Source organism: Brachyistius frenatus, unplaced genomic scaffold (assembly GCF_029030835.1).
Source record: "Brachyistius frenatus isolate BFR_SWC_R1_liver_20210118 unplaced genomic scaffold, ASM2903083v1 Contig_7, whole genome shotgun sequence".
In the NCBI taxonomy this organism is placed as follows: domain Eukaryota; kingdom Metazoa; phylum Chordata; class Actinopteri; family Embiotocidae; genus Brachyistius; species Brachyistius frenatus.
In genome coordinates, this window is record NW_027210606.1 from 387,014 (window position 1) to 413,675 (window position 26,662).

The 26,662-nt window shown below is 39.1% G+C and overlaps 1 protein-coding gene across 1 annotated transcript; it reads left to right on the plus strand.

The window, feature by feature from the left end:
* Positions 1–1,411: 1,411 nt before the first annotated feature.
* On the plus strand, positions 1,412–26,077 carry LOC138615705 (MORN repeat-containing protein 4-like). The gene is made up of 5 exons (XM_069689467.1): positions 1,412–1,526; positions 5,974–6,045; positions 13,776–13,890; positions 17,669–17,778; positions 20,247–26,077. The coding sequence occupies exons 2-5, from the start codon at positions 5,979–5,981 to the stop codon at positions 20,402–20,404; spliced, it is 450 nt and encodes a 149-aa protein (XP_069545568.1). The 5' UTR covers positions 1,412–1,526; positions 5,974–5,978; the 3' UTR covers positions 20,405–26,077.
* The last annotated feature ends 585 nt before the right edge of the window (positions 26,078–26,662 follow it).

Here is a 26,662-nt window from a genome sequence, read left to right on the forward strand (position 1 = left end):
AGTACAGTTTTGTTTAATGTTATAGACAAATATTGACCAATTCCACAGAGGCTTACTACAACATAATAACACATAAAAAAAAATATAAAAAAAAACATGTTGAGAACTGTCAGAACATATGTTTGGGATCCCGCTCAAGTTTAATGTAAGTAAACTTATTTAATGATAGTAGCTTAGCCCATTCAGTTTCTTTGAAACTGAATTATGCAACCACTCTTTTATGATGCGTTTTTTCCATGAGTCTATGATAATTTACCATCTGCCTCATTTGATTTGTGATAAATGTATGCTGTTGTGATTCAGTGTCTTAACTAATCTTAATTAAGACACTGAATGCATGCATGTCTCCATCTTTAGAAAAGCATCAGGACAACAGGGACAACAAGTCCAGGACTTTGATTGTCAAAATAAAAAAAAAATTAAAAACAATTGCAGTATCACTTAGTGTTAGGGCATGCACTGCATATTTAGAATAGTTAAAGTATGCGTGGCAAATAATCTGCATGGGACTATTGTCTTTTTGTGGGGGAAAGTGTAAGAGCTATTGTATGTGTGGGCAAATTGTAAGACCTTCGTATTTCTGTTTGCCCGCTACCATTCACCTGTGGACCAGACATGTTTTGGTTTATAAACTTGAAGGAAAATATTGATTCAGCCTAATTAATTCTCAATCGTTTCAATAAACCAAACAGTCTCTTCCACTGGCATCATATTGGCTTCCTAGTGCTCAACTGCAAAATATATCTTCAAAGGCTATATCATTGTTCTATTGTGTTAAGGGATTGTTGATCAATATTCATCAGCTTCATTTGCAACACATAAATTCATTGTTAGACATGCTTTAAAAAAAAAAGAAGAAAAAAAAGTAGTTAGCAGGTTAATCCCAGTCCCTGTTCCCCCCCAGAGAAACAAAATGAGGACAGCAGAGTTTTGTTTCATTTGGGTCACCTTGATTGTTTTTTTTTTCTCCTTATCTTTTTACTGAATTAAAGCCTTATTGGCTTTGAATCCATATCACCTCATTTAACAAACCCTCACCACCTTGTGCAGCTGTTTGAGCGCATAGCAGAAACAATAAATCAAGTTCCATAAAACTGGCCAAAACGCGGGTCTAATCACCAAATTGAAACATGAAATGACACAGAATCATTAAAAGGAACCTGGCTGCCGTTTTATAATCCTACAGAGACGGTGGGCAGCACATAAAAAAGGCAAGGGCAAACGCTTTAACGGAGGAGCACTCCGGCTAATTAAGTCGTTGAACCCGTTGCCCTCGACAAAGATGTCTCCTGCAGAGGGCTGGGCAGCGAGAAGAGTAGCCAATAGGAAGGCTCCTTGAGTAGATGTGGAAGAATTGAAGCCAATCGGATCGCGGCGCTTTGGAGAGACACTGAGGCAGCTCAGCCAGGAAACTAACAGCTACGGAAAAAGGCTAAATAGTCGCTGAGAGGAGCAGAAATCCTCCAACTGCCGTGTTGTTTTCAGCGATGTAGAGAAAAGGGACTGAGTTGCTCTTTAATAAAAAGGTAAAGCATTTATTGTTTTTTTCTCCTGACCTGCTCACCGTGTGCATGTGTGTGTGTTTTGGAGGCTGGCAGCGTCATGCCGGCAGGATGAAAGGGATTAGGGCGCCGTTACTGTGGCAACATTAGATGGAGGGATACACACTCCTCCTCCCGTCTCATCTGACAACCTGCCTGATGGTATGTGAGCAATTATTCAGCCTAATAAACGGGCCTTAGATATTTCCTTTCTTATTTTGTAGCCTAAACGTTTCTGTGATGCTCCCATCAGCGGCTGCTTGTCTACAACCTCATTTGGACTCAATAAAAAGGAGAAGACACACAACAGAGCCACAATAAACATGGCCGAGTTGTTTAATAGCTATATCTGAGCAGCTAACATTGCAATCATAATAATATGGCGATATCATAAACACAGTCAGGACACCAGCAAGACCTCTTGTCACAATGAAGGAGTCCACACTAATTAAATAACTGCTGGATTATAGTAAGGAAGAGAAAGTTGAAATTTGCATTTTAATAGCAAATTAGCACCCTGCATATGGTCCACCTGTATTCTACAATTTATGGTCAAAATATATGGACACCAGGAGTGAAACAGCCAACAGAAATCAAGGTCGGGTATGCACCTTGGTGTTGGGGTCACGGTTCAATACATTGTTGGCACAGCAGAGAACAAAAACAAAAAATGCATCAAACAACACATTTTTGTATTTTGTTTTGAAAATTAAAAAAAAAAAACATGAGTAATTACACCAAAATTATCACGTAATGGTTAAGGTACTCAAATATCCTACAATTAGATTGTCTATTTGAAAACAAATACATAGCAATTGATGTCAAGTATAAAAAGACAAGTGCAACATATTCAGGATCCACTTAAATTAACGATTAAAACCACCGGTGTAACTTCCGCTTTAAAACTGCACATTTGACAATGCTGCCATCTTGTTTGAATTAACTTTGTTGGAACTGTCACAGGACAGAGCCGACCAGGTCTTGGAGCTTACCCTCAGTGTGAGCTCAGTGTGGTGGCCGTTCAGTTGACAATATGCGAGTGGAGATTCTGGCTGTAGGAGGGCAGATTTAAATATGAGTAAACACATTGTACCAGATTCATGAAAACTAAACAGCTGTGGGAAATTATGAAAAAAAAAATCTGTGGGAATTTTTGACATCAAACTATTATTTGATCAAAGTAAAATTAGTTGAAAGAATCATCTGTGCTTGCTGTACTTGACACACTGACTGTGAACTGGGACTTTGGCTCAATCAACATCAATCGCCTCACTAATGCTTCTGTAGCTCAATAGGAGAAAATCCCTGCAGCTGATTTCCACAATCTTATTGAAACCATGACACCAGAAGAGTGACGGCTCATATAGCAGCAGATTAACACCCATGGTTTTTGGAATTAGATGTTCACATGATGGTTTAAAGGTGGAGTTTTTCTGGAGCTTCACTGTTCTGCAGCCATGTTGCACTATTCAAAAACTAGCTACTAACCAACAGTGGGTTGAGCTGTGGACACATCATTTAATAATAACAATAATAATAATAAACTTTATTGGTATTGCACCTTCAGACAAGAAATGCAGCTCAAAGTACTTTACAGCAAGAAAATTACACATAAAAACAGATATAACGGAACATTTAAAAATATAGGAAATAAATGAGATGCATAAGAACAGATAAAATGCATAAAATTAAACACAAAGAGTTAAAATATTAAGTAAGCAATATGTATTTTAAAGGCACGGTAGTTCAAGTGCAGTCAGTGCAAGAGAGCTTCAAGAGTAACTAGTTAAAGGCTGATGTAAAGAGATATGTTTTGAGCTTTCTTTTAAAAGTATTAACCGAGCTAGCTTCCCAGATATCTACAGGTAGTTTGTTCCACAGCTTTGGAGCAGAACCGACAAAAACTGAATCTCCAATTTTCTTTTGGCTGCTGCTGGGAACCTCCAATAAGCCAGCACCAGATGATCTCAGTGTTCTTGAAGAGTCATAGTTAACCAGAGAGTTGGCGATGTAACTCAGTCTGAGCCCATTAAAAGCTTTGTATGTGAGGAGGAGGACCTTAAAGTCAAACCTGTGTCTTACAGGTAAACGGTGCCGAGCAGCCAGAACTGGACTGATGTGTTCTCTTCTCTGGGTTCTGGTTAATACTCGAGCTGCAGAGTTTTGGATGAGCTAAAGTCTATCTGTTTTTTTCTTTGGGAGGCCAGTAAAAAGTGCATCACGGGAGTCCAGTCGGCTAGAAATGAAGGCATGAATCAACTTTTCAGCATCTGTCTGATTTCTAAACAGCTGCAGCGTGACTGTTTCTAAGGTGGAAAACATAAGTTTTGGTCACCTTGTTAATGTGGGCCTTGAAACTTAGATCTGAGTCTACGATTACACCCAGACTAGTTACCTTTGATCTTATCCATGGAGTTAGTTGCCCCCGATTATTTTCTTCGATTTCTCTTTTTGTTTCGGAGCCGACGAGGAGGACTTCGGTTTTATCCTCGTTTAATTTTAGGAAATTATTGCTCATCCATTTATTTATTGCTAAAATACATTCAGTGATGGAGCGCATTGCTTCATCGTCATTTGGTTCAGCGCCGATGTACAGTTGTGTATCATCTGCATAACTGTGAAAACAAACATTGTGCTCTCTAATGATGTTCCCCAGTGGCAGCATGTAGAGTGAGAACAGTAGAGGACCGAGGCAGCTGCCCTGTGGAACCCCACAGCAGCCATCACGTTTCTCTGACACTTGATCTTTAATGCTGACGTAAAACTTCCTCCCTTTGATGTATGTTTTGCACCAGTTTAAGACAATGTTGGACAGACCAACCAACTTCTCAAGACAATTGATCAGGATATCACGGTCATGGTCTCAGGTCTAAGAGGATCAGAATTGAGACCTTATTTCCATCAGAGTTTAGATGGAGGTCGCTGATTATTTTACTAAGTGCTGTTTTAGTGCTGTAATGTGCTCTAAAGCCTGACTGAAAGAGTTTATTTGCACTGAAACTATCTCTTCAAGTATCTTACTAATGAACGGAATGTTGGATATTTGGCCTATTGCTGCAATGCGTCGACATCGAGGTTGGGTTTCTTTAGTAACGGTTTTACAACAGCTCTTTTGAAGGCATCTGGGAAAATGCCTGTTTGAAGAGTTGTGTTTATAACTTGAAATGCTGTTGAATACCTGCTTAAAGAACACTGTTGGTATTGAGTCAATACAGGAAGTGGAGGAGTTACAGTCTTACAAAGTTCAGTTAATGTGATGGAGGTGAATTTTTCCATGGTTGCATCTATGTTAGAAGATTTTTGGAGTTCGTCTGTATTAACATCAGCAGCAATACTGGCTCTGATTGAAGTGGCTTTGTTTTTGAAGAACTGCTAGTTCTTCACATTTTGATGCCGGGACCGGCAGGGGGGCGGTGCTAGCGTTGAGTAGCTGCTCAATAGTAGAGAACAATATTCTTGCGTTCCCAGCATTTTCTGTAATAATCTTAGAAAAGTAATCCTTCCGTTATAGGAAGTCACGGCTTCTTTGTGCATATTATAGGGAACTGAAAGTCCAGATTTGCTCCACTTGCTTTCAGCTGCCCGACAACTTCTCTTGTTCTCTTTCACACTGTTATTGTTTCACCACGGGGAGATTCGACCAGTCGACTTCTTCCTGACCTTTAAAGGAGCAACAGTAATTAAAACAGACGGCAGAGTGTTATTGAAGTGTTCAACCGTGCCATTTAAAGAGCACTCATGATTGTATGGCTCAATTGATCTCATCATCTCAGAGAATTTAGCTTCAGCACTTTCAGTATCTTTTGAATCAGAATTTCCCTTTTAGTCTTTGGCATGGTTACAATCACATCATGAAATATACAGTGATGGTCAGAGATAGGTAATTCACATACTGAAACATTATCCATGTGTAACCATCTGTTTATCACCAAGTCTAGAGTGTTACTATGCTTGTGGGTGGCTTCCTTTACATGTTGGGTCAGTTCAAAGCTGTCAAGTACATTTATAAGCTCTATAGATTTGTGGTCGTTCTTGTTATTAACATGAATATTCAAGTCTCCATTAAGAATGAACCTATGATGTCTGGTGACACCCAGTGAGATCAACTCTGAGAGTTCCTGCAAAAATAATGCTGAGTACGTTGGTGGCCGATATACTCTGATGATTAGTACTGCTGATTAAGGTTTGAGCTCAAGAGCAAGATATTCAAATAATGTAAATTCACCTAGGCCAATGTCATTACACACAAACTGTGTGGAGAAGATCACTGCAATCCCTCCTCCTCTCTTGTTTTGTCCAAATGACTGGTAAAATGTTTAGTTAGGAGGACAATCCTTTTTATTTTAATGAACTCCCATCTCCGTGTGTGTCACAATGTCAACGCTTCAGGTCTTTTATGATGTTTTTTGTGTGTTGCCATGTGTGCCAATAGGACCCATGACCCTGACACGAGAATCCTTCACCTACTCCAACGGCGAGGAGTACCACGGGGAATGGAAAGAAGGTAAGACTCACCTTCTCACACACCTGCCCATCCTCCATCACTAGCCACATTTGGATGAACAGCAGAAGTGTTGATTAAGACAATAATGCACAGGCAGGGGCAAAGCCCATATATATATATATATATATATATATATATATATATATATATATATATATATATATATATATATAATAGAATAATACTCTTAAATGCAGTAAGCGTCATAATCTGCAGTAACATGTGGAGTATCCGGACTTTTTTAAACATTAACAAATTACATTTGGGGGGCATCTATATATCTCAGTGGCATTTCTTGATCCAAGGTTAGTATGTGTCCAACTTAATTTGAACTCTTTAAACTCCTGTCAAGTGAAAAATGAAGTACATCACGTGGACATTGTTCATTTTTTGACATATTTGGACAAGCAAACACTTGACACTCTTTGAAACGGTGTCTACTTTTAAAGGTGATATACTTGAACAAGAGCACAGGAAAGAAATAACCTTTTCAATCATTTATTCAATAGAAATATGGATGGCATATTTGACCACTATTTAAAGAATTGCTTCAGTCACCGGCTGTATGAGGTTTTTTTTGCGTGCACCGCCTGTTTCAAATCCCCCCACATTATTTCAATAAAACTCTGATCTCCACGTTTGGAATCTATGACACTTGTTTTCTTTACAGTGGAATGGTTTATATTACAATAATTTGGAGACCTTTTTAAATCCCTTGCCAGACTCTTTGACACCACACACTTCAATGGCAAAGATAACAGCAGATCTCAGATGTCCGAGGTTTGAATAAGACAGGTTCGAGTTGTCACTCAGGAGGTTTTAATTATTCACACTTCTGAAAATCTGGAATCCCTGGTTATAATTTATGGATTGCATTGTGGGGTGTAGGGGTGCACTTACTTTTTTCATGTGACTGATCTGTTCTGTTTTATTTATATGAATTATAAAAATGACTAAAAACATCAGTCTTATGCATCATTTGTTTGTATATCAACCGATAGGCACAGTTTTAAGGGGGTCAAATGTTTGCTCGTCCAAATATGTAAAAAAAAAAAGTCAACAGGATTAACTTTTTTCACGAGTGTTGGTTTAAGACATGCAGCGAAAGCAAGGTGTATTTTTCAGAATATTTGACCACAGATAGATCAAAATGGTGGTGGTGACTTTTCATGTAGGTAAAACATAAACAAATCTGAATGTAATAATGCAAGTAAAAGGTCAATTATTGAACCCACATGGGAAAGAAAGAGTAGCATATAAATCAAAACAGAAATTGAGGGCATTGATGTTTCTCTTTGTTAATGAGTGCACTGAGATTTCTTGTTGAAACATTACGAGAAATAAGCTAAGAAAGTCACTAATAAAACAAGATATCTCGCGTTCCGGTTGGAGCGCTGTCTCCAGCATGCATGCTTTCCCAAGAAGGCTGAGCAGTGCGATACCCCAAATAGTTGGCGCACACTCTGGTTCACTTTTTAAATTGTAAATCACTGCGACGTTGAAGAGCCCAAATCGTCTCTCCAATATCCAGAGTCTAAAGCGTTTCAGAATACCTCTCCACCCCTGGTGCCTCGCCACTGTGGAGCGTTTCACCATCTCAGTAATGCCCTACAGAGATACAGCACTGTGGAAATACTGAAGGCACTCTAGATGTTCAGATTCATCTCCATCAATCAAGGAGGAATTCGATTGATCTCAAAATCATTCTGCAGCTTGAAAATGAGCCCAAGCATACAGCCAGAGCCAAAAAGAAGTACCTTCAGCGACAAGAAGGAAAAGGAGGTTTGCAGCAGATGGTCCAGTCCCCACAGAGCGCCGATCTCAACATCAAGAACCGTGGCAAGTTCTCCGAAAGCCGTCCTACAATCTACCTGCCAAGTACTTTGAAAAAAGCAGCCTGCAAATGTATCTCCAGGAAATAGTGTTGTTTTAAAGGCAAAGAGTGGCCACACCAAATACTGATTAGATCTGGGGTTTTTTTCTGTTTATTGCACTTTGTATAAAGTAAACTGAAACAGTTCATGGGATCATTTTAGAAAGCATCCCCATTTTACTTTTAGTATCTAAATTCTTTTCACAGTACAGTATGTGTCAGTTAGATTTCACCATTACACCTCGTGTTGAGGGTTATTGGCCCACATACATCTTTGGCTTTGTTCAGACTGCAGGCAAATCAGATTTGTTTCTCAAATCAGATCATTCAGACAAAATGTCCACACTGTTATTCGCTGGTGAGCGGATTGGATTTGGTGTGTACAAACATCGCTAATATATCTGCATATGTTGCTGTGGTAACAACGTACACGTAGCTATGCTCGTGATGCGGCTTCCCAAAGCAAAAAGCAAGTATCAGCAGATAAATGATTTCAGTGTCCACGGACTGTTGTCCTCCATAGCGGCCAAATCTACACTCTCTGATGGCGTTCTGCTCGTTGTAGCATAAATTCTGCTCACTCTGTCACAGAGAATGACGTGATTGCATGTCCATTACCAGTCATTACCAATCCACTTAGGGCTTTAAATCGCTCCATAATGACGGCACTAGTTTTAGGTTTGTTTCAGATGAGAGAGTATGAAGGGGAGAACAGTGTTGCACTGACATATCACAGCAGAGAATGAAAATCAGAAGAGAGAGAGAGTCCGAATACATCTTTAGTAGGAGGCCGGATTTACACTGGCGTTAGTCTGGATTCAAACTGATTGTAGCCCTGTATGAATAATGAGCGCTCTCAGTCATTTGAATGGAGCCAGTCTGGCAACGCAGGGTAAAAAAATGCTGCGTTGCTCAGCTCAAATCTTCCTGGTGGATTACTTTGTGACGTAAACACCAAGTAGTCGCGGCTGTGAAAACTTTCCAGACTTATAAAATCCTGTCTGTGAGTTTTCCAACCATTCTGTTGGAGTTTTGGTGTCTGATAAGCCTTTAAACACATTGCTCTGTTAGGTGTCCTCTAACTGGGTTTATTCTCTCACATCAACAACAATCCGTACCACCATCGGTGTTGTTTAAATACAGGTCTTTTTCCAGCCTGAATTCCCACTTGAATAAACCTGTTCAGAAAAAATGAATCGTGGCAATTCCAGTAAATATGAACAAGGAAAGTTAACTACAGCAGCTTTTAATTAATGTAGGATTTCATTTCAGATTGGAGAGTCAGGAGAGAAGTGGGTGTACCGTAAGGGACTCACAAGAGAACAAATATTTTTTAAATGAATCTGCGCTCTCACACAAACAGATTGTATGTAATAGACAAAAAAAACCACAGAAAAAGGTGTCAAACTGAAGTCAGTAACTCATCTACACACACAGACCATCTGGAGCCAGTGAGCCTGCTGAGACAGGATATCACACTACCTCAACCAGTATTTGCATTTTGACAAAAACAGACAACCTTTAGGCAAGGTTAAACAAAGAACAAAAGTTTGGCACTGAAGCTGGAGTGAGGCTGCGGGGAGAAACATATGGTCTCTGCACAAGTAGCAAAAAACTGTTAAACTGGTTTAGCTGTGATGCACCGATATGGTGTACAACACAGCACTGTTGAGATTGTTTTTGTTTTTTTCACAGACTTTTCTAAGTGAAGAAATATTTGTTGGCTGTTTGGGACTGCCAGGATTTCTTCATGTCATTTAATCTGATCACATGTATCTTTAAAATATATCTAAAACATATATGGCACATGTCCAACAGTCTCCTGAGCACATCACATGATCTTCATTCGCAGAACTTCAGTTATACACAAAACTGTTGCTGTTCAAAATTCAATTCATGCTGAGCACTTCAAGGACTTTTTGCATGTGTCAGTTCAAACACTTCAGGCACGTGAATTATCGTTGGCTTTAGAAACAACAGTTAGGAGAACAGTTCATTGCTTTTGTCAAGCTTTTGAATATATAACTTGCTCTACGAGCATACAAAGTCTTGAACAAAGTCACTCTAGATGCCCGTGCACTTGAAAGACTTCTTGTGATGTTTGCATAAATGTTGCGTTTCAGACGAGGATCATGTGATAGGATCAAAAGCTCCATATTGTTTTCTCAACAGTTGTTTCAAAGGTCAAGAATGAGCCAGATTACATTCATTCACTCTCCACCATTGGAACACATCTGTGATAAAATACTCGTGTTAAATTGTACTTCTTGTAATCCTACAATAGGTCAAGTTTTAATCACAGGAAAGATGTTCGACTATATCAGCTACTTTTAGATGCTTCTTTTTTTTTTTAAAGCTGTTTTTAATAATGTTTTCATCATCATATATCTCTCTTCACTTTTATATGACAAAGGCAAGTGTAAACATGCAAAAGTACAAAGTGAAAATTCACATACCTTTTCCGAAGACACTATAATTTTCTGCTATGTCCAAAGTATGTGTGGTTACACATTCTGACGGTTTTAACATGACAACTTGAATTAACGCTGCTGACTTCGCAGTAATGTGTAATTGTGTTTGGGTGTGTGTGTGCGGTGTGCGGTGTTGTCATGAACACAGACACGCATGTCGTGCATCGCGTCTCTCTGTCCATCCATGCAAAGTCACTGTTTGCACACAAATATGTAGGCGTGTGTCAGACGGAGGTCTACGGTGTCACATGAATAATTCAGTTGAAGACAGGCCCAGGAGCTATCGGGTTACAGGAAGTCGGTTGGGTACATCCACAACAGCCAGAAGCCATTTACTATTGTACTTTGCCCATGTGGTCATTTAATATCTATGCATTACCGCTATTGATTGACATAAAAGCCGGACAAATTCAGCTAAACCGTAATTAGCTGGAGACCGTGACCCAACACGAGATTGGAGAGAGGCGTTACAAAAGGAGATGAATGACAGATTAGAGTCTGTCTGGACGGATCAAATCCAAGGAGATGGGGAGGAAGTTACTGTCCCTTCCTGCAGCAGTCGACTGATAATCTGGACCCTCAGTACAAAAAATGGGGAAAAAAACAATGCCGCTTCATAGCAGTCTGTAAAATGCTAACACTGTCGCCACTTGATTTCATTATGTTCAATAGCTCCATTCATACTTTGACACAGCTGTTGTAATGTTTGGTGGAGGACACTGCTGTTGGCGTTGCCAGACGACTGCGGACGCCTGACACATAACAGATTGTTATATTTCAGCGGCCAGTCCGTGAAATTTCTGCCTCAGGCTGTCGCTTGCTTGTCAGGTCTCCTGCAGCCTGAAGAGTTCGATTTAAACCACTGTTGGCCACCTTCTGGACAGTATACACTTAATGGACACACACACACACACACACACACACACACACACACACACACACACACACACACACACACACACACACACACACACACACACACACACACACACACACACACACACACACAGGTTTTAGAAAAGGAATGACTTTGAAAATGGAATGCAGAGTTCCAGATTTTGTTTCAGCCAAATCTCTTCTCCAAATCTCCTGTGAAAACCCTGCTGAGATTAGGCAGAGAGCAGCACTTTAAGCATCCCTGACAGATGGACTGCCTAATTTACTTTGCCATTAGCTGGGAGCAAGATACAAGACTCACTAGCCCCACCCCTGCCTCACCCCCTGCCAAGCAGTCCACTTTCAGGGAACTGCCCCCCTTCCCGCCAGATATTACACACTTCTCATTACTCCACCAGTTTTCATGTCACTTGGCGTGCTCCAAGTAAATCCTATCCCTTTGCGACCAGTATACCAGGGCCGCCTCAGCCCGTGTCCAACTGTGCCTCACATCCAGTTATTCTCCTAATTCCCGCCAGGCCTGCTAATAGACGTTGGTAAAGAGAATTGCTCACTTCTTTCCCTCCCTGTCTCCACTGACTTGCCGCCCGCCCGCCTGCCAGAAATGAGCCTCAGAAATAGAAGGAAAAACTGGGTCTCACCTCTGGGAACATTTTAAAAGGTAAAAAAAAATGAAAGAAAGCAGTTTACCTCTTTTTATACGCTAACGCCAATTATGAATCTCCTAATTTGCATTCAACAAATCTGAATTCCAATATAAAAATAAGCTCGCTGTCATAACCTTTTTTTTTTTTTGCCCCAAATGACTTCTGCTGTCCTCAGCAAAACTACACAGGCAGCAGTGCAGTTACAAAAATCTTGAGTGTGGTACACTACATCTTGAGTGTGGTATACTACACCTGCCACCTTCTCTAAACCGTACTGGATGTTTTACTTTGCTTTTATATTAGTTTTGTGTAAGTAAATAACAATCAAATACATAGTAGACTGTTTGTAAATTTAGATTTTGGAGGTAAAACTCAGTTTTTAAGGTCACTAGAGGAACTGTGTCTCTTTGTTACCGAGTGGAAATTGATGGTCTTATTGGTCTTTAATCCTTGCTGTTATAATTCCAGTTATTAATGCTATAGAACTGTCAACTTCTATCAAAAATGGGAGTGGCTACAAGACAGAATAAACATAATCGCCTCATACAGACAGTATGAAGCATAAACAAACCTAACCTCCAATATTGTCCTGTTTTCAAGGATACAAATAACTGCACATTTGTACATTCATAGATTTCAGTGAACCAACCAATTGTTACAGAAACTACAACAACATAAATTGTAAGCATGTTTGTATCCATATAGATCCAGTATGATGCATTCTTCTTTGTTTAATTTCATCATATCCTTGGGAAATATAACACTGCCTAAAGCATTCCTTGGAACATACAAAACAATATATTTTGTATACATGCTCTCATTCATTTATAAACAAACTAGAAGGTCTTAGCAGACAAAAAAGCATCAGTTTTCTTTTTGTTATCATTCTGTGTTACTTCATAACTCCTTAGTGAAGGCTTCCTTCTCCATCAGCACAGCAGCTGTTTTTTTTATTTTTGACTCAGGAGAGTAAATGTGACCGCAGGCACAGATGTGTTTCTGATTCCCACACAGCTTGAGCCTGTTGATGATGCGAGGAGACAATCCTGTCATCAGAAACGTTTACTGTTGATTAGAATCGAGACAGTTTTGAGATCAAGTTAATTATGACAAACACTTGAGAAGAAAAAGTACAACAAATTTAAACCAAGGCACTCCGGGTTTGTGAGGTTTGATGCTGCTGTTGACAATTAGGTTTAAAAAACACAATAGTAATATGCTGGCCAATATTCTTTAAAGCATTTTTGGCAAGGGCCCTCTTATCTGGTAGTATGGTGCCAACTATTTTATGTTGTACAACTATTCAAGACAGAATTTTGAACTAAAAAATTTAACATTTACAAAAGATTATAGAACTACTACAAAACATAAATTAATACGTGAAAACAACATGAATTTATCCAAATTAAATGAGGAGAAATAAGAGTCATATATGTAGAGAATTTGCAGGTAATTTAGGATTTCAAATACTTCGTAGCTGTTAGTGTCAGGCAGCTTTAACGTGTACTTGTTAGGTTTGACTGTAACACCAGAATTAATTAATAGATTGAATCACTAAGAATAAATTGGAGGTGGTTCCTGTACACATTTAGGTTCGACCTAATAGAGTTGATGCTTTGTACCTTCAAATTTCCTAATTCTTACCATCACGTTCACCACACAACTTGCTTTTTCTGCCCTCATTGTTTTTAGGAACTTCAAAGATCCATCTTAGTTTTTTTGAAATCATCAATATTTTTTTTGTGCATGTTGTCTGATTTTTGTTGCCTGATCACACGGATCAGCTGTTCATCTTTTTGGAACTCTCACGCTGATTTTCTTAGCCTCTTGATGCTGCTGCAGGTTTGCGTCATGGCCTGGGTCAGCTGACCTTCAGTGATGGGACGTGCTACACCGGACAGTTTGAGAATGGCCTCTTCAACAGCTGTGGGGTGCTGGTCTTTCCTGATGCCTCCAGGTTTGTGCCTCACTTCATGCTTTGCTGAATTTTTGAAGTTAAATCAGCTGTTTTCTAATATCAGGAAATCGGGCCTGAAGCTGCTCCAGTTGAATGATTGTTCTGCTTCATCAGTTTTTTATTTTGATTTATTTAAAATACTGTATATTTTTGTTAACAGTACATGGAAAATATATTGCTTCGCCCAACTGTTCTAGCAGGAGTCACAGAATTGAAATATGTTAACAGTGCTGCAACCAACTAGAATCGATTAATCGTTCCATCAATGAAATGACAACAATCTTTACAAATTTTGAAAAAAATGCATCGCAACTTCTGAGAGCCTAAATTGATGTCTAAAAAAGTCCAAAACTCAGAAAGCATTCAGTTTACAACCATTTGATAGGAAGAGCAGCAAATGCTTTCATTTACAGTTGCTTGAGCCGGAAAATGTTTGGTAATTTTTACTCTCTGGGCTTGAAAAATTTCTGAAATTATTATGAAAATTGTAGCAGGTCATTTTTTTGCTGATCCACTACGTGGGTGCAAGTTACAACTAAAAATGATTTAATTATTTGAATTATTGATTATTGTGTTTTTATGATTAATCATTGAATTCACCACTCCCTAAAATGAAGATGATGTAAAAAGACCATCATTTTTTTTTTTGTCTGAACCAGAGAATGTTCAGTGTTTTTGTTTGATAAAAGGTGAATCATTGATTGTTCAAATGTTCAACATACAGCAGGCTTACATTATGAGATATGATATGATAATTAAGATGTAAAACTTTCCAAACAGGAAGTTGGTTAAAAGTGAGTTCAGAGAGCAGAACATTTAGGGCCCTATTATCGTTGGCCTTAAATAGGCGTGTTTGGTGTTTTGGTGAACGCAGGCGCAGTGAAGTAGGAGGAATAGATCATCTTAGTGTGACAAATTTTGTCGCTTGATCATTATTAGTTCCTGAGATATACACGTTTTTTTCATGAACAGCCGTCTGTTTGCGCAGCGAATTCACCGTGGGCACATCACATTCTGTGTGAAACTCTCGTAACTGGCCACTGAGATCCTTTAAATTCTTCTGTAAGCCGACGGCAATGAAGCAATTTGTCCCACAGGTTCAGACGGTCACCACCGAGTTCTGCTGTGCACATTCAGTGCAAATGACCTAACTGGGGCGTGGTGGCACTTGAGCTCTCCGACATCACAGTGCATTCAAAACGGGCAAGAACACGCTTGTTGCTCCCCACCATGCCGACGCAGCGTATTTGGCCCCTTGCTGCTACTTTTTGTTTCCCAATAATTAGTCACAAACTTTGATGTGTGCTCTCTGCTCGCCTTTCAGGTGCGTAAAACATCATAGACACACCCAGACCACTGCTCACAAAAGTATGTTTAACTCGGGTGTTGATTTTAATGGAGTGACTAAACTTGAAATGCTAACTTGCGAAGGGTATGGCTTTCTCTCTGCTCCGTGCACGTCACAATGCTGTGTGCTGGAGGAACAGTCTCCGAACTTTCAATTCAATCATACAAGACAAAAACCTGCATCGTATAGATGCCAAATGGTGGCATTAATGAAATGTCAAAGTGAACAAAGAACACTCATCCAATATATTGAAATCAATGGAACGCCGTTGAGGAGTGAGCAGAAGTCAATTACGCACACTTAAAGCTCCTGACTAATAAAGACCACTGTGCTCCAACCATCACTGATGTTGTGGTGTTAATACATGAACTGCATTGATACTTTGAGTGTGCCTAATTTATTTTGAAATCGTGAATTATTATATTTTTGTATTTATTGCCGTGTGTAAATGGCTTTAACCTTTTGTGCATAAATGACCCAGTGTCACACTTGGTGGCGTTGAGACGGCTGGCCAGATTACTGAACCAGATGAGTAGATGAAAAGGCTTTTGAATAGTTACCACTTTACATGTAATTTAATTACAATTCATTTGTAGTTAAACCAGAGTGCCTTTTATATTTTGTGGCTGAGACTGGCTGCTGTGTCATGACGCCCGCCAACTACCTGATTTACATCCAATTTAATAGACAAAATTCCTCTTAATTTTGTATATGGTTAACTGAATCGAAGGTTGCATTCAGAAAAATTATTGTTTTATTTATGTAAAAGGGATTAACAAAAAGAAATAAACTGAAAAAGAAAAGCACAGCTGGCTGTCGCACAAAGATAGAATAGCTGGTAGAGTGAGGTGGAAGAATTAGTTTTGAACCTGAGAATTTTTATTTTTATTTTATTTCACTTTATTAATCCCCGAGGGGAAATTTCTTACTTACTTTGAATACTTTGAATGCTTTCATCACCTGAATATGTCGAACGTCAGATTTTTTTGGAGCAGCTATGATGTTGTAATATCAGCTTCAAATCATTCCAGAGACAGAAACAGAAACATCTGCTGCATCCCTTTATCTCTCCGACAAGAATTTCATTATAAGATGTCACCCTAAGAGATACACAAAATATATATATTTTTTCCCCAATTCAGATTCAGTTAAGAATTCTTCGTCTTGGTGAAGGTAAAATGTTGAAGTACAGCTGAGAGCAGGATAACACATCTTTGTGCAGCCTGTTCAATGCCATCTGTTGTGTTTTTATTGGACAAAATGTTTGATTGATTCTTCGAGGGCTTTTGGAAACACAAAAACATGTTTTTAAGGCTATATGAATAGTGGTTTAAGGTTACACAAATATTCACAATGAAATCCATCTTTTCAGCATCAAACTGTTGCTGCCTGCAGATTTCTGACAAGGTTTTAGCTTGGATGGCTTCTTTCATCGACTGAGCTTCACAGCAGCAACAATAGATTTCAGTGGAAACCCAGAGTTGCACAAGTTACACTTTCCTGTTAACTGCATGGCAACAACAATCATATGTAAGTGAATGATGCTCAATAGTCAGTTTGAAATCAATTTGACTTTCAGTCATTAATTATTTATTATTACTAATCATTATTTTTTTCCCCCTGCACATGTTTGAACTCTATTTTGCTCTCTTGCAGTTCAGCCTTTTTGTTAATTTGTGGCTGTTTGATGTAATTGTGTTCTTGCTGTGTGTGTAAACAGGCTGCCATTTTGCACTTTGATTCACACTGAGTTGCAAACAAAGCTGTGACAATACAAGTACAGTACAGGTCTGCTTCCTGCTTTGTAAAGAGCAAAACTAAATGTATTTAACATATATCTTTGCACTTTCAGTGACATATTGTCCGGTTTGGTTACGAAGGTTCCTGATTCATCAAAGATCAGTTTGTTGTGGTGCATCACATATTGCCTGTGTTGTGGTATTATTATCACAGTACTGTATCTTGATTTAGTCAGGTTGTAATTTCCGGTTGAAGTGTTCTTCGTCTCCACTGTTTTTTTTCGACTCAACTTTGAGTAGAGTGTATGTGATTCCCATGACTAGCTTAAAAAAAACAAAACAACAACAACCCCAAAAAAAGAAGTAGTTTAGATCCTCACAAATCAGACCGATACTACAGACTACTGCATTTTTCTAAAGCCTCTCTGAGGTTTGGATGATACACATCTAAGGAAAGCATTGTTAGTTTAGTGCACTTTTACATTAAAATCAATTAACTTGTCATGTGTGATGTTCATAGCTCATTGTCTTGTAGTCAAACTCTCGTCGCCGCATATGCAACTATAAAATGATTTCTTGTTCATTTCTAAATTATTCCAAATGAACTGCTACAATGGCGCACTCTGTTATTGTAATGTGGAAATGTACTTTCTTTCTACTTGTAAATGTGTTTTTGTGTCAATTGTTTTAGGTATGAGGGTGAATTTATGCAGGGGAAGTTCCAAGGTGTCGGCGTCTTCACCCGCTTTGATGGCATGAGGTTTGAGGGCGAGTTTAAAAGTGGATGTGTGGACGGCTACGGTAAGACTTCAACTTTCCAACTCAAATAAACCAGAATGGTCTGTATCTTGCAGACATGCTGATGATTCATCAGGCAGTTTGGATAAAACTGGGATGGATTATTCTGTATTCCTGGATTTAAACAATCACCTTCCTCAATGATCATCCTTTCTCAAAGTAACAAATTCAATTTCAAAAGGCTTGTAACCTTTGACTTGTGTAATTGTAATAAATGTTTTGTGCATTTTATAGCTGTTAAAGCTCATGTCAAATAAGTCAGTATTTTAAATTCAGAGCGGTTCATGAAAAAAAAAAAAGCCCTTTCAGCTAAGAGTGGTGTATGTGTGTGGTCTTTGTTCTCATTCAAAGCATTTGAAGTTTTCATTTAATTATATTAAACAGTAAAATGTGCTAATTGTCAGGTCTAAAGCTCTTGTGTGTCAGGGCTCAGAGCCTCTGTAGGTAATCAACACATTTTTATTTGAAGGGTGGCGAGGGCGGATCAATGTGTCAATCTACTGATTTTTGTGCTTGTAAAAATAGAGATTGTACATAAAGAGTCCTCCAGTTTCCTGATATGTGTGTATATCCTTTTATGCAGTTTTTAGATGACTATTAACCAATGTCCAGGTAACAGTTAAGCCTAAATGGAAACAGGGACTCAAAGAGACGACAGAAGACGCAGATAATGAAACACAAACATGATTCTGAGTTAAGAGCCTCAGCTTAGCCGATAACCAATAATATGATAGTTTATAGATTACTTCCTCATAAAAAAATCAATCAGTAATATAACAGTTTTAATTACTTCATGAAAGTAATGTAATTTATTACATTTTATTATCTTTTGATTACTTTTCGAACAAAGGTTTAAAAAGAAAATTTAAACTAGGCAGTGTTAACCTGTAGTGTAAACTGACTGGACAGGTACCAAATATAGTTCAAAATTATATCCTGAACACATAAATAAAAGGACATACTTAATTTTATGTGACTGACTGTGGTTACATTAACTTACCTTTACAGATGCTTTCTTGGGTTTGACATTTAAAAATTCGCTGCATTTTCACCGCTGAATTTCCAGCAGTGATCGACGACACCTTTGTTATCCTTCAAAGCTCGTTTATTTGATAGGCACACAAGAGGTGATGCAAATTTGGAACCAATATAATACAAGGCACTAAATCTCAAGTCGTGTTTTTGGTGCAGTTTGTTATTTTGTCAGCAGATTACAGAAAGACTAGCGGCCCAAATTTGATGAATCTTAGTGAAAACCTGAGCAAAGGACGGCAGTTGGCTTTCTAAATGCCACGCACGTTAAACCTGGATCCTTTCTGGTCTGATTTCACAGTAAGAGTATTGTGTCACTTCCTGTTGCAATCACACTGTCCGGTGCTGCTGTCTGCAGATCTCACCAACACTAAATCTCTCTGCACAGCGGCTCATTTTGTTGTCGTACCACCGGTTTGCTCTACTCAAGCACCTGATGCAACTTTCCTTTCTAATTTTATTCTTAACGTGCTCTTTTAGCTCCACTAGCTGACCAGTCAGAAGTCTCTGTCCATCTCCTGCTCATTGAGTAGGATGTTTAATTTCCCCCCTGCCTCCTTTAGTGATATTTGTATTTGTAGTAAATGTAGTCTTTTTGCAGCGTTGGAGGTGAGGCTTACTGAATTTGAAGCTCCGCTCCACATCGTAGAAAACAACTCATTAGCTGTGGTAGCTATTCATAATCGTGGGCGTGGGCCGACCTAACGTAGCCCCTGTTAGCGCTCCCCCGGCAGGTCCCGAGCAGCCGGGAAGCCGGGCCACATTGGTGACAGTAGCTAGTAGGAAAGTTCAGTGGTGACAAAACAGATGTAGAAATGACCCCATTACGACAATCCACCTTCACGGGTACATTCACATGGTAGAGCCAGCAGTCCGCTAGCTTAGCTGACCAGAGTATAAAGACAGTAAACAGGGGAAGACTGGTAGCCTGGCTGTGTCTAAAGGTAACAAAAACCCGTCGACCATCACCTCTAAAGCCAATCTTGGTTGTTAAATATGACCTGAACTAACACTGAAGCGTAAAAAATTATAGTATTGTGTTTCCCGCTACAAGTAACCTGCTGGAGTCCTCACTGGTTGCCAAGCAACTTGTCCCAAAGACTTGAATGCAGCCTTCGATGTCAAAGTCTGTGCTGCGTACACGAACCATTGACCCTCTTAACACTTGGCCCTGACTTCTGTGAAGTATAAGAACATCACAGATTGGCTGTAAACATTATCCAGGCAGCAATTATATTTCCTCCACTGTTATTTTCAGAGCCAGGAAAATCAGGCAACTGAAATAGGCTGCAGTCAATAAATTCAGCCCGCTCTGACATCTGTGGCCTCCTGTTACTGGTTTGGTGAAGTGAGTTTTGTCTTTAACACAGCTTTTAGCCAGGTTACTGTATACCTGTTTTCTTTTATAAGATATATGATCAGGAGTCTGTCTGGTGCAGGAGTGCTCACATTTGTGGACGGAGGCCCCGGCGGCGGAGGAGGCAGCAGCCATGAGGGCCTGTTTGAGACCAACCAGCTGATGAGGAGAGAGAACAGCCAGGGAGCCGTGCAGAGGGCGCAGGCGGCAGCTGCCAAAGCCCGAGCTCTGGTCATGTGATGAGGACGACATCACCCACAGGGCCCTGTACCAAGATCATCCTCCCACCATCCTCCTTTTGGTTTGAGCTGCTGATTATGTTTATTTTTATGAAGTGATTTATTTCATTTCATTCTTCACTTTCCTTCTCCTCCAGTTATCTTTGACTGCTGTAATTCAACATGTCAGTAAGTTCCTTTTTAGGTTTTGTTCTCTTTTACTGACAGTATTTTTCTTTTCTGTTTTATTTCACCTACTTGTAAGCTGCGGGATTATTTAGGAATACTGTACGAATTAATGGAAGTGAGTTCTTGTGTTAACACAGACACTGATTCAGGATCAGCTGAGCCAAACACAGGTTTACTGTTAAGTTAACACACTGGTGCTAAATCTGCTTCAGGGTCAGTAAACCTGACAAAACTCTGGATACAAAAATGCACATGGGGCATTTTCCAGTAAACATTGATTGGTTGATTTTCATGACATCTAGACATGTGGGTTTAAACTGGGTTGAGTTAAGTTCAAGCATTTTTTTAGAAGGCTAGGTATGTTCGGGGTGTGTTTTATGAAATCTTAATTTGATTTATGATTCTGCTCATCAAAACCTAATCCTATCAAATTCCTTTATGAGTTCCTTATTGATTCAAAATAATTGCAGCTTTCACCCCTTCCAAAAACGTATAAATAATAAAAACCTAAATGATTGTTGTAGATCTGTAATTATCTGTTGGTGGCTGAAAAGGCTAATTAAGGTTTATAGATATGGCATGCGGCATCTTAATCTGAAGCAGCAATGTATCAGAAAAAAATACAGGGCAGAAGACAAACCACCGTTGGTCGTATTGGATTACAAAATCAGTGCAGTGGTGGTTGTAGAGTCATGTTCGATAGTGGGACTTCATTGTCAAATACATGTATGCCACTTGGCACTAATTATAAGGAGCCAGAGACCGGGATAAATTGAAACACTTTCAGTTGATTAATTCCAAAGAACTAATTAATTGCTTGAGACAGTGCAGCAGAGGTCAGCTGATACTGCAAAAATGTAACATTAGTTTACATTCAAATGTACAAATCCATCCGCAGTCTGGCAAATAAAATGTGCAAGAGTTAGTTAATGAATTTATTAAAAAAAAAAAAAAATCCTCAGCTTGTGTTTAAACTCTCCACAGCGTACATCTTACTAAAACACCTTTAATAACAAAGCTTTGTCTCTATTTTGTCCTATAATAACTACAATAGCAATCTGGCTATGAAAAAACTCTTTGAAAGAAATTAATAGAAAATGCTTGCCCTGTCCAATAAAGCCACAACAAACATACTTTTCTAATAAGTCTGAACCAAAATAAAAACCCAGTTTGAACTAAAACATGAAGACAACTTTTGACCAACAAATCAACAAATCAGTACTTACTGGTTTCCCTGCCTTCCCTTTAAAAGGCACATTTGTTCTGACATCCAACCTCGTATTGGTGCTCTAATCGGAATGCAAATTGCTTATGGTAATTTAGTGAAATGTCAGATGGATGTAGGTCTTGGCTAAAGAAAATGTGAGCCATTTTTGTGTTGTTGTTTTGTTTTGTTTTTTCACTCAGTGCCGTTACAGCTCAGTCTGATCACAGATCAGTGGCAACATCCTCCTCAGTGCCAACCACATAGTGCCAAGAGGCTGTATCTGATCCAGAATCAGTGGCATGTCCCCAGAGAGGAGGGTGGGAGGGTGGAGGATGAGGATGAGCAGTGGAGGGGAATGGAGGTGACTGCCTCGTTATAGTAATGGGTGCAATTTCTGTTTTGGAGGAGCAATTTGATAATAGCATGCAATTTCTGCCTGAAAGCAAGTTTTCCCTTCCACCGACTTTTACACTGGAAGATGAGGAGCAGGCTGTTTGTCTGCAAAAGAGGCTTTGTAGGTCAAAGACAGGTTCATAAGGGTTTTATTCCAGAAATATGTGCAAAGGACTTTTTTTTTTTTTTTTTTTTTTTACCTGAAATTTGATATGTTAAAGAACACGTCTTGTGAGCAAAAGTCTTAAGATCATTTGTTATCGATCAGAAAACGTGATAATTATCTGGAATGGTCATTGTGTTTTCAAAATGAAACTGTTCACTGAGTGCATTCTTTTACAGGGAGGTGAAAACATTCTTCCCATCAATGATGTCCCCTTTGATGTGCAGTGTTTATGTATAATTAATCACCCCTCGCCCCCTTCCACCTCTCCCCCAAAAAAGAGGCATAAGCATCACTATTGTGAACTTCACATAGCTTCTGATAAGCTCTAACACATAATTCACACGTGCGTCGTGCCCGCAGGGAATCAGCGTCTGTCCATGTAATGAGACTGGTGTGTAGATGTGCCAAATGTGTATGTGTATGTGGTTGTACTGGTGTGGGTGGGGGTTGGGATATTAAGTGGGAAATAGACTCAATTGTCAGTTATGTGAATATCTCAGAGTGCGATTAATTTCGGATGTGGTTTTGGGGGCTGATGTCTTCCCCACTGACCAATTTGACAGTGACATCAAAACCAGCTGAACTGACGGAGGTATCTCACACCTTTTAATTGGCTCTGGGATCCGAGCAGACACTGTTAAATGCATTTTGACTGTTGCCTTTAGCACAGTTGGTTTTCAGGGGGATGGCATGGGGTGGGTATCCACGGAAACGACCTGTCAGTGTTGGACAGTGTTTTATGTCTAGGCTCAAATCTTGAGATCTCTGTTTTTAGTGTTGTTTTATTGTCATGTATCTAAGTGAATGATCCCATGTTCCTTCACATTCTGAGAAAACAATGAGGATCACGAAACCCTTTAAAACGCACCTTAAAACCTCAACTTGAAATGTTTCCATTTGATATGAACATAAGAGTGCCAGTCAACAGCAGTAGTGTTGTGATGAGTTACACTGTCCCACGTCAGTATAACTGAGGTCATTGTGTCACTGTGATTAGTATTGAAGGGGGGGTGCCATCAAAATCCACCTTAATGCACGATTCACTCATTTCCTTTTAACTAAGATACCTGGGCAAAACTGAAAGGCAAAACCAGATCTCACAAGAGCTATAATTTATTCTGTCAAGATAAATTTGTCAGTCAGTTCCATCGCATGAAAAAAGAGGATGGTTGAATGCCATATATAAATTTGAAATGACCTTCTTTTGTGATTTTTGCTCTTTTTCTGCTCTAGCTGATAAAGCAACATTGAAAGAAAACGTACTTAATACAAAAGCTCAGAGGCAAAAGGCAACAAGAAGCCTTTCCTATTCTCACTGAGTCTCCGTGACTCTTTTATTTACACCAGGACTATTGTTGTTTTTCTCAGTGTCTTCAGTTGAATGTACAATTTTGATTTTCTCTGTTTATTTGAAGAGGCAAAGCCCGAGTCTGTACGGAGAGAAAGTGTCACTGAAGTCACACACATGTGGGGACTGGAGATGTAATCAGTGTCTTTGATCATTAGTTCCACAGTATTCACTTCACACACTCTTTCAAACAAACACACACAAACACACACACACACACACACACACACACACACACACACACACACACACACACACACACACACACACACACACACACACACACACACACACACACACACACACTTAAGCTTGTGCTGTCCTCAGGTACAGCAAAATCAAAACCAAACCCATTACCAAACTCACCACCTACTGAGAAAATGTGCAGAGAGCTTTCTCTTTGTAAGAATTGTTCAACAAGTGAGTGAGTCAAGGCTGGATGTGAAAAAAAAAAAAAAAAAAAAAAAAACATCAACACAGCGAGTTTAACGAGTGCCTGAACAAAAACCTTCTTCTACTGTGCTTTGAATACCTGGAATACTGCCTGACTGTTTTATTAACTTTTTCTGAACTGTCACTGTTTTTTTTTTTTGTTTTTTTTAAAAAACAGTTTGTCTTTTCTGTGCTCAATAGAGAAAAGTAAAAAAAAAAAAAGAAAGAGGAAGTGTAGGAGTTAAGTACAGATATTAACTAGTTAGCCTGAAGAGTAAAGACACAACCAACTCACTGCCTTCACTCAAAGCCTTTGCTGTCTTTTGGCATTTTTAGGCAGAGAAGACCATTTCAAATATATCTGAAGACAAAAAGTAAAACCCAAGATGTTACTACATTTAATGAAAGCTTTTAAAATAATAAAAAGATTGGAGATGTTCAACAACAAAAGGAAAATAAATGAATGGTTCAGGTCCCACATTATCTAGCTGTTGTAATTGTATTCTAAAAAAACATCATGAGAATAAATACAATTAACTTTTGTTCAAATCAAATTTTTAATTTTAACAATTAAAATTATTTAAATTTAGTTGATTGATTCGAACAAAAGACTATCAGATTGCAATGTGGGAAATGTAGGAGCCAGCATTGCTGTAGCTTGATCCATACTAGGGACTTTGCTGGATGTCTACGCAGAAAGTGTCTCACCACAGTGAAGGTGTATTGAGCTCTGAGGAATGCCAAAACTTCAGTGGCCTACACTTCAGCACTGTGCCTGAACTCATCCTGCGTAGAAACAGACGGACCGCCGGAGCTGCCGCTCTGCTAACGTGCTGCTCTCCACCTCCTGTAGATGCTGTGTGAAAGTCAGAGTGTATGGGCCTCGGCTAATTGATTTTCAATCAAGACAAAACTGCCGGAGTGCCCCTTGAAATGGAATAATTGTCCTGCCGTTAAAACACTGAATGTCTCGCAGTGTTGTGCTCTGGATGACTGGTCTGTTCATTCAGTCGAGGCACACCTGCAGTGAGGCCGGTCTTTTAGCTGCTGATTGGGTGTATTTCAGTAACTGTTGGTCAAAAGAGCCAATCAGCACTAAGTGACATGTTCATAAGAAAGGAACTTTTTCAATTTAAAACGGTTGTATTAATTAAGCCGCAGTGTTATTAAAGGTTATTAACCTGGTTAATATAAGTTAAAAAAAAAAAAAAAAAAAAAACTAACAAAAACAACTAATGGTCCATTTAGCTTTTTCTGGTCATCCTGACCACATCTCATGATCTTCATCTGCAGATTGAACTTGCTTAGTTGTTATGAAACAGTCTACATTATGCATTTTTTTTGATCTAATTTTACACAAACTGAATTTTCTCAAACCAGAATGCCTTCAATTGTGAAACTAATTTCACAATACAGTAAAGACAATCTAAGATCAAAGGTCCAGCTCTGAATCTTCAGAGCTCGCAAACAAATCTCACGTCTTTCATTCAGACAAAGGAGCTGGCTCAGACGACATAATTAACCGATATGTTATCAGAATTTTACAGCTTTTATCAAAATTAAAGGAAAGAGTTGAAAATATTACTGGTTTCTTTCTGTTAAATCAAGAGGTTTATTTTATTTCTTGAAAAGCCATTGTTGACCAAGTTAAATGTGCAGACTTTAAAATATTTGGTAATATTTCAGTAAATAAAATTTCGATAAGGTGGGACCTTTTTAAGACACGACCTAACATATGTTGTATGTTTCACACGGGGCTTTGTCCCCATTTTGGCACCTTTAAACAATGAAAAACCATCTAAAGAAACTGAAGCCCCTTCTTGTCACAAAGCCATAATGTCACTTTATTTTTGTTTTCAATGAATTTGTTGCAAGATAATGATGTCATGAAAAAATAAGCAGTATTTGGTATCTTAGATTGGAATGAATCCACTGATAAACAATAAAGAAAATGCATGAAAGTGAACCAGATTATGACCCTTCTGTGCTTTTACCCTTGCAGAGGTGTGAGAGGACGCTGGGAGACATGAAACACTGAAACATCAGAACAATGAAAGGCACACAAACACAAATCAAAACACACACACACACACACACACACACACACACACACACACACACACACACACACACACACACACACACACACACACACACACACAGCCATATGGAAGGATTTTGAACTCTGATCACACATCTCAGCAGGTCTAACGATTATTTGTGGAGCTCCGCTGTCAGAAACCCACCTCCTTCCCTCCTTCCCCAGCTTCATTCTCCCCTCCCCCCACCCACTCTCTGCTCTGCTGTCACTAAAATAGCTTTAAGGTGTGTTTAGGTTGGACTTTAACCCCTGCGCCTGTTTCGTCTCCTTGGAAACCGTCCAGAGTTCCCTTAATTTGTATCATCTCAATCCCAAGTGCTGCAGCAGTTTTGCCTGTTTGCCCCTAATCATAGAGCCTGTTGCCATGGCAAAGTATTTAAATATGCTCTGCAGATCATCTTCACCTAACACACCAGAAGTGGCAGCTGTGCGAATGTGTTTTGT

Excerpts from the sequence above, each read along its gene's own strand:
- LOC138615705 (XM_069689467.1), top strand. The coding sequence starts at position 5,979 with ATGACCCTGACACGAGAATCCTTCACCTACTCCAACGGCGAGGAGTAC. Across the intron at positions 6,046-13,775 it reads CCACGGGGAATGGAAAGAAG|GTTTGCGTCATGGCCTGGGT; the intron begins GTAAGACTCACC and ends ATGCTGCTGCAG. Across the intron at positions 17,779-20,246 it reads TGGATGTGTGGACGGCTACG|GAGTGCTCACATTTGTGGAC; the intron begins GTAAGACTTCAA and ends TGTCTGGTGCAG.